The sequence below is a fragment of the Solea solea genome, chromosome 6 (genome assembly GCF_958295425.1).
Source record: "Solea solea chromosome 6, fSolSol10.1, whole genome shotgun sequence".
Classification (NCBI taxonomy): Eukaryota; Metazoa; Chordata; class Actinopteri; order Pleuronectiformes; family Soleidae; genus Solea; species Solea solea.
In genome coordinates this window covers 20793984-20802805 of record NC_081139.1, presented here as the reverse complement: position 1 = coordinate 20802805, position 8822 = coordinate 20793984, and the positions used below count along the sequence as shown (strand labels likewise).

Genomic DNA, 8822 nt, shown 5'->3' with positions numbered 1-8822 from the left:
AAGACTGCAGATTGTCACAAACATAAGAATCTCATGTTCACCCCTCGATTTCCCAAGCAGGGAACTGGTGGTTTTTGCATATCAGAAATGATGTGATAATGTAAAATGCAAAATGCAAAATGCATACTCTGGCTGATTTGTCTATTTGGGCCAAAAAAGGCATCCTCTGCTCTGCATATTTTTTTCCCATTCTGATGCTGATTTGAACTCCAGTGGGTCATTTTGACGATATATCAACATGCCTCTTGCAACTTGAACAATCATTTGGTAAAACCTCTTGAAAACCCATCTCAGATGGTTGGTTTCAATGAGAGAAGCTGGCAATTTTGTATTGTGACTGTTACTGTGTGTGAGAGTGCACTGCCAATTTGATGTTTGATGAAGATGTATCCTGATGATATAATGGCTTTAAAATGTTGTCATGTTGTGAGTCACTTTTGTTTAAATCCCGCCATTTTAAGATCAGTGTTTTCACATAAATCGCTGTGCTCATGCTCGTACTGTAATAAAACTACAGGTGTGCATAATATAATTAATGACAGCTGGATTCCATTTAGCTGTTTGGGCATCAGGGTCTTTGCCTTGTCCTCTTTGAAAGTCTCACATCTTGATAGTGTAACTAACACTATCAAGACGCACTGAGACTTTCAAAGAGGACAAGGACATTTTTAATGCTGTGGGGGAGAAGAGGACAGAGGACAGATAAGTAAAATACTGGCTAACATCTCACACCCTCTCTATGACGAGCTGTAGCAGAGGGCACGCACATTCTGTCAAAGGCTTTACGACACTCCTTTGTGCTGACAGCTATTGGACTATATACAGTTGGCAATATAATCAGTCCCCCCAAACCTGTAAATGTATCATTTTAGTTTAATTTCTTCTTTTAATGACTAGTGAAAATACCTGACTTCAGGTTTGGAATAATAATATTATATGAAATGAAACCATGGGTTATTAATGAAACTATAATGATCTTTTTTAAGATCACTATGTATCCTTAGTAACATGGTTTTTGTTTGGTCATGTGAGAAATGTTTTTATTTATAACAACAATAGTTCATATTTTTCTTCTTCTTGGATATTTTTTATATATTGATGCATAATTAACTTGCGTCACTAATGAATTACCAATTGTTGTCTCACTTATATTACAATACCACTGCTGTAAAGATATTATAAATAAACATTGTTGTGAAATGTTTTAGCTTCCGTTAATACAATTAGTTCCAGACACGGATATGGTATTAAACCAAATCATGTGACCCATGGTTTCATGGTTATACCATGGGTCACTAGTAAAATAGTAAAAAAAAAAAGCTCATTGTTTGCTGTATAAAAATATTCATATTAATCATGTAAACAAATTAGTACTGAGATGACAGCGTCTAAAAAAGCCCATAGAAGTGGGTCAAAACAATGAACAGAACCCGTGTCCTTTTGATTTGGTTTTTGACGTGGACTCTCGCGAGATTTCATTTTATGCCGAGTTGTCCCCCTGAAAATATCGTGAGACATTGAGTAGCGGACTCCCCAGCTAAGGTAAGTGAGGACAGCGGCACTTTCCATCAAATTGATAATATATACTCGTACATTTGAGGCTAGCAGGTGATACAAAAACATGTTGTGCTCGATGTGTGTCCCGCGGCCGTCGCGTGGCCTCGTTGTCGCCGGGTTAAAGCGTCGGCGGGCGGCTCTGAGGCAGTAGGATGCCCGCTGAGGACGGATGGACGGATGGATGTATAGGGTGGATACTCGCCACTAGCTGCCGTTATGCCTCGTCGGTTACAGCGTTTACTGCTAAAACAAACCGTCGGATATATTTACAACAGATAATCCAACAAGAAATGTATCAACACTGTGAACGACAACAACCCCGAGTGTTTATTTTCGCTGGAGTCGGAGGATGAGCGGGCCGTCACGGCAGGTTAGCGGTGTCGTCATCTACCGTAGCACCCGCGGCTAACGCAACCGTAGTAAACCGGGGCTAAATGAGCAGTAAGAGACCGGCACGCTGCGGCCCTGCTGTCACACAACATCACCATTTTAATGAGCTCATACTGGACACTTGATCACAGCTGGTGTATCAAGTGAAGGCCAGTGTGTTAATCCTCTTCAGCACCATGGACAGGGAAGCTGCTCCTACACTATTATCTGTCAGGGATGAGACCGTGTGTGAAATACTCGAGATTAAAAGCACTCACAATATGTTCATAGTGGTGAATTCCCATAATAAAGTGAATAAGGGAAAAAAGGTATTTTCATATTTCGTATATTTCATGTGAGTGATTTAAAAAATACTGTCTAGCTCACCAACATACAATCCCAGTGATTTATTTTGAAGCGCCACAAGGGGGAGTCTGCATCTTTCCAGGCATTCAAAGACCTTGTGATTTATATGTGTTTAAGAATGAGTAACATCTCATGGTGAGTTTGCATATTGTAACAAAGGGATGACTCCTCCACTCACAACTGCCAAGTGCACCAGGCCTTTGGATGCCAAAAAGGTGATGTTGTTCTTGTTATACAGTTCTAGCATGACTCGGCTTGGCTCGACTCCACTCGTGTTTTTTGTTTTTTGTTTTGCTTTTCCATTAGGGATAGTACCTGATGCTTTTTTAGTACCTGCTCTGGTGAGGTTCCAAACGAGCTAAGCCAATGCTAAAATGTGACGTCGACAAACTGCCATGAGCACGACGTCCGACACATGAATCAAACCGCAAAATGCCAAACCATTGATCAGGTAAAAAGACTTTTAAATCCTGAAATCTATCGGTGATCGTGAGCCGCATCACAACCCATTCAGTCGTATTTAATTTCAGTGTCAGACGGACTCTGTGCTTCGGTCATGCAGGGAGTACTGAACTAATCTTTTTAATGAACGGATTCTAATGAAACAGCTTTGCTTGTCACTAGTTTGTGTGTTAGTGTCACGTATAAAATGTCGTCACGACAGTTTCGCACAGCCCTGCTATGATGACCCCGTCCACAATGGCGAGGTACTATGAAGTAATAGAGAACGACTGTCTGGTACCCAAACAGTGGAGAGTCGCACTATAACTGTACAGTGGGAGAGCGCCAATAGTGTCACAATATGGCAGCCTCCTTAGTTGAAGTGCTAGTCAGCGATTTTGCACTTATAAAAACATACTTATGGATATTACATTAGCTTTCTGCCAATAAACCCTCCTAAATATTCCACACAGAACCTTTAACATTCTTGTTTGTCACTTTAACAAACACAATTTTCTGTCACATTAGTAACATTAGTTGACCCTTTTCTTCCTCTGTAAGGTTTCAGTGTACATATTCTGAAACCAAATGACAGACAGGAGGTGCCATCCAAGAATAAAATAAAACATGACAGGAAGTCCCCCCACGCTTATAGTCTACTACTATTATATTTATTTTAAGCTTATTTGACCAATTTATTGTGTATATTGAATGATAAAATCAACATACCTTTAAGCATGGCTTGAAATTAAACACCATTTCACACATATTAAAAAAATGAAACCGTTTTTCAGAATAATTGTGAGTGTGTGTATGGGCTCTCATATACACACAATACTGGCCACTCAGTGATGCTTTCATCTACAAGTTTCTTCAATGATCCATGTTTTTACATGCACGTTTTACCTAATGTATTCATTCTTTCCCCCATTTATATATTTTTACTATAGGTCAATCGCTGTCTCCGTACTTGACATCTGTTCTGTGTCTCTCCTGACAGCATTTGTTTTTCTAAGTGTTTAAGGGCTTTTCCTGATCCATATTAAAGGTGTAAATGGAGAGGGTGTTCAGACTGAGTTGGAATGTGTTGTGTACATTTTTTTTGACATGATTTGGACGACAATATTAAGATATTAGACAGCATTTAAACATATTCAGAGGTACTGTTCAGCATCACTCTGGACTACAGGGTTAATGTAGTCTTTGTCTTTGTCTCTCTCTCAGACCAGTTGGCTTTGTGGTAGATTTTGACTGAACATGTTTAGCACAGGCCTGGTTATGTAGGCCATTTCTGTGTGTGCTCCAAGGGCTTGGCATTGTTGCAGTTTAAGATTTAAAGGAGGAAAAAAAGGATGTGAAACCCCCAGTCATCATGTCAGAGCCATGACTCCAGGCTACAGTTAGCATAGCTTTGCACCTGTCTTTGAGACTGTATGTAGAGGTGAGACTGTGTCGGAGTGTGGTGTTACTTAGACAGTGTGAAGAAGGTCGTCAAGAGAATATTCTAATCCTGTAATATGTGAGACTGTTTAATGCTTTCCAGATAAAAAAAAAAAATCATCACATGTTTGTTTCGTTTGTTTCTTTTCAGCCTTCCTTTGTAATTTGCCACAGTTCATCATCTTAGACCAGGATCTAGCAAATTTAGCTGCACTCTGAAGTTCAGAGACAAGATCTGAATCATGGGAAACATATTTGGGAATTTGCTGAAGAGCCTCATCGGGAAGAAGGAGATGAGGATCTTGATGGTTGGGCTCGATGCTGCAGGAAAAACAACAATCCTCTACAAGCTCAAGCTGGGTGAAATCGTCACCACAATTCCAACCATTGGTAGGTGCACAGAATAGTAAAGTATCTTCTCATTCACTCATAATTCCGTAGTGTTTGCTTGACATGTTGTATAACCTTGCTCCTGTTTCCAGGATTTAACGTGGAGACAGTGGAGTACAAGAACATCAGCTTCACTGTGTGGGACGTGGGTGGGCAAGACAAGATCCGTCCTCTCTGGAGACACTACTTTCAAAACACACAGGGTGAGCAGAGCTAATTGAGGGTTGATGTCAGCCAAAATGAAGCACTTATTGTCGTTTTGTTAAGCATGTTCTTTCTCCTCATTGTTTCAGGTCTAATCTTTGTGGTCGACAGTAACGACAGAGAGCGTGTGAACGAAGCGCGGGAGGAGCTGATGAGGATGCTTGCTGAGGATGAGCTGAGGGATGCAGTCCTCCTTGTGTTTGCCAACAAACAGGCAAGAGGCCGCTGTATACACACATACACAGTACACAACTAATACGCAACTGGTTTGGAGTTCACAACCTACTTCTATCACTCACACAGAAAATCCTGCATGCCAGCAGGGAAATAAGGAAAACTTGATTTTTAGCTAGTAACAAAAGACTCACCAAATAAAATGTATGCCTACCTCTGAACAGGATACTTACATTTGTGTCATCTGCTCACTCCCAGCACCAAAGAAAATCATCAATTTTACATACAGGTGTTGTCCACTGTTAATGCACTGATGCCTCAAGAAGTGAGATCAAACGTGTTATTTTGTGACTTTGTAGTTACAAATCCTTTGTTCATATTAAACAAAGTGACACAAATTTACCAGACCAGGCAGCAGTAAACCAGCAGCTCCTGTGTCTCTGCAAGCTAGAAAGGCAGATTTTCTCTATAGACTTTGGTGTGGAAGTGAGTTGGTATAACTAGCTGGAAAAGTGAGATAATGTGGCCGATGAACCAGGTTAGATTCCATCCCACACTACTCTGTCCTATCAAATAAAGGGAAATATGCCCCAGAATATCTTTACAAATATCTAGTAATTGACTATGGGTTAATTGGCATATGTGTACTCATCCACAGTTAAAGCATACATGCATCATACTATATAATCTAAAGCTCAAATGAGCATCTAGTCTGATCGAGAGGAGGCCAGTCTAGAGAAAAAAAGGGGGAAAAACAATATGAGCTTAAAATTATAACATTGACATTCCATCATGATATCACAATAAAGATATTCATGATGATATTTTACAGAATTTCAGAGTAGACGTGCTTGTTTTGATATGGGATGATGTATACTTCACAATAGAAACATATTTATATATATATATCAAAAACAAACAAATTAATCTAAAATAATGTAAATAATATAATATAATATAATATAATTTAATATAATAATATAAATAATAAGTAAATAATGCAAAAATTTAACTAAAATACCAAACAAGCTTATTTATATGCAGTTTAATGTTGCATGTACTGTAATTCATTTAATAATGTGATAATTACAACCAAATGTCTTATTGTAACTATTGTAAAAATATTGCTCACAAACATATTTGGTATATATTATTAGTATATACAGTATATACTATTATATTAGTATATTTAGTTTAATATTCTATCACCTCACTGGCAGCTGTGCCTTAGCCATACCGATTGTGTTTAGAGGAAGAAGAGGTCGTGGGCCAAGTTTTCATTTTAACCATGTCATAAAGTGGTGGACCGCATGTGGCTCATGGGCCTCCAGTTTGACATCTCTGATCTAAACCATAAAACAAGCCTATAACTGTCTTTCAGGTCACACACCAGCCTTAACAGTGGCTCATACTTTGCATTTCTGCATTGTGCGTATATGCATGCGGTTCAACTCATACTTAAACAAGGGTCTGCATCAGTCTAGCGTTCAAGTGCGTATTCAACCTCACATTTCATTCCCGTAGCGGCAATTTCTCATCAGGGGTTCAACCTGATTTGTATGGTCTCGTATTCTCTGAGCACTGAGTTGTAGGAGAACCTCAGGCAAGTTTCTATGGTTACCATCTTCTTCGTCGTTTTTTTTGACCAAAACAAGAGCTCGCCACCAACTGAACTGGAAGAGTGTTGTGTTACAGGGAACATGCACAGTCACGTGGACCATAGCAGAGCCCCTTCGAACACACAGAGCTTAACTTTCACTTCCTCCTCACTGACCTCTCACCTCTTTAACAGGACTTACCAAACGCCATGAACGCGGCAGAGATCACAGACAAGTTGGGCTTACACTCCCTGCGTCACCGCAACTGGTACATCCAGGCCACCTGCGCCACCAGCGGTGATGGCCTCTATGAGGGTCTTGATTGGCTGGCCAATCAACTCAAGAACAAAAAATAGCAAGACACCGTGGAAACATCAGCTGGCAGCCACACCCATCCACCATTCTAATTGTTTTGAGAGTGGGGCAGTGATATTGGGGCAAAGGTTTTGGTTGATAGGTGCAAAGCAAGTTTCAGAGTGTGAGGCAGGTTTTGGGTTTAATTTTCAGTCTGTTCAGGTTCATTTTTAATTTTCAGCTCTTACAACAAACAGATTTGCACGTACTTTATACCTAATCCCTCACACACACTTACATACACACACATGCTCTCTCTCACACACACACACACACACACACACAAACACAAACAAACCCTAACCACAAGCAATCCCAGCAGACACTTGCTTTTCCTGTGCCCACCTCTTGTCCATAGCTATACTGTATGTTAGTCTGTAGGTGCTGTACTGATTCATATGTGTGACTCCACTGAGTTGCCAGTGAATCAAATATGATTTTTTTTTGTTGATGTGTTTTTTTTTTAGCTGTCAGAACTGTTCCGTGTCAGTTGCACTTCTTGTTCCCCCCCCACACACACACACACTCTCTTGTGGAGTAACAGAGCCATGTTTGAGAACAATCACAGCTGGCAGACTCATGTCATGTCCTGTAATTCACTTTGCGCTTCCTTTTAATTTGTGAGCAACGCTGAGGCATTCTGTTACTTAGATACATGTGCATGTGTACTGTGTTTGTGCAAGCAGTTTAGACAATGTGAATCACAAACATCACGTTCTATTACTTTGTCTTTGACGGCCTGAACTGCGCGCACCGTGGTAGATGCCACTTACATGGCTTCATACTCTTTCATCCTCTGCATGATCATCATGTTCTGGTGCAGAAACCAATCGGACAACACGTCCTGCTTATTAGTTGTCAACATGTGCTTGTAACAGTGTAGTCAGCTTTATGAGGATACTTCAAAAGGTTCTCAGCCTCACCTGGATAACGTCACAGGAGAACGATTGTTCTTTCAATCAGTCTCCATTAACGGCAATGTACCTCGTCCACCGATATCCAAGCCTCACTCTCCCTGTGCAGAAGAAGGGCTCCAGATTATCCCCAACAGTATCCATGTTTTCATTATCACTCTGAAAACAGCCTTTCAGTTTGGGAAACAGTTCAAAGCCACATTTGCATACTTCTGCGATCTTCTTGTCCATTTGTTGGTTTGTCTCTCACCTACAGAATGATTTTCAAATAATGTTGACAGTAATTGAATGTTAGAAAGCATATGTTAAGCTGCCGCTAGGCATTAGCAGTACCCCAAATACAGACACAATAACTAGTCAAAAGTAAAATCAAACAATCTTTAATTTCAAAACGTGAAATAAATGACTCAGTCCAAAAACAACAAAAAAATTACAGCAAGGAGTGAGTGAGTGGTGGCAATCTGAGTAATATGCTGCAGGTGAGCTAGAGGGAAACCAGGTAAAGGGGTTTCTCCAGCCAGACTGCAGGGAAAAAAACAAGCAGACAGGGGGAAACAGACAGACAGCCATGTAACAGGAGGGGAAAGGGGAAGAGAGACTTCTTCTAACAGTATACAGTTCTGCTGCCGTCGTTCCTAAGTGAGGCCAAGACCTTTTAGAAGTACTCCCGTGTAATTCAGCAGTATATAAGTTTACCTGCACATAAACAGCACAGCACACATGACCTGCACAGAAGCTGCTTGTCTGCCATCTTGTGTGCATATGAGTATAAGTATTCAAACTGCCTCAGGTTGTTCTCGCTGTATATGTTTGTTTGTTATTCCTCGGAGGGTTTCCGGTGATTCTGTTGCCAATACATCTGTGTTCCTGAATGTGAATATTGTCGATGAGTCTATAAGTTGCTGTACTGATATTTATTTGACATGCAGTTTCCTCTGTGTTTGTGTAATTATGTGAAAGGAAGCAGAGTAAGGCGACCAGTATGTGAGTGTTGTAGTTTTTAGAATTTCACCCA

General features: G+C 40.3%; 1 protein-coding gene across 1 annotated transcript; it reads left to right on the top strand.

Annotated features, from left to right (window-relative positions):
• Window positions 1-1478: 1478 nt before the first annotated feature.
• On the top strand, window positions 1479-8217 carry LOC131461307 (ADP-ribosylation factor 3). The gene is made up of 5 exons (XM_058632471.1): window positions 1479-1542; window positions 4325-4563; window positions 4656-4766; window positions 4857-4981; window positions 6734-8217. Exons 2-5 carry the CDS (start codon window positions 4416-4418, stop codon window positions 6893-6895), a joined length of 546 nt encoding a protein of 181 aa, XP_058488454.1. The 5' UTR covers window positions 1479-1542; window positions 4325-4415; the 3' UTR covers window positions 6896-8217.
• The last annotated feature ends 605 nt before the right edge of the window (window positions 8218-8822 follow it).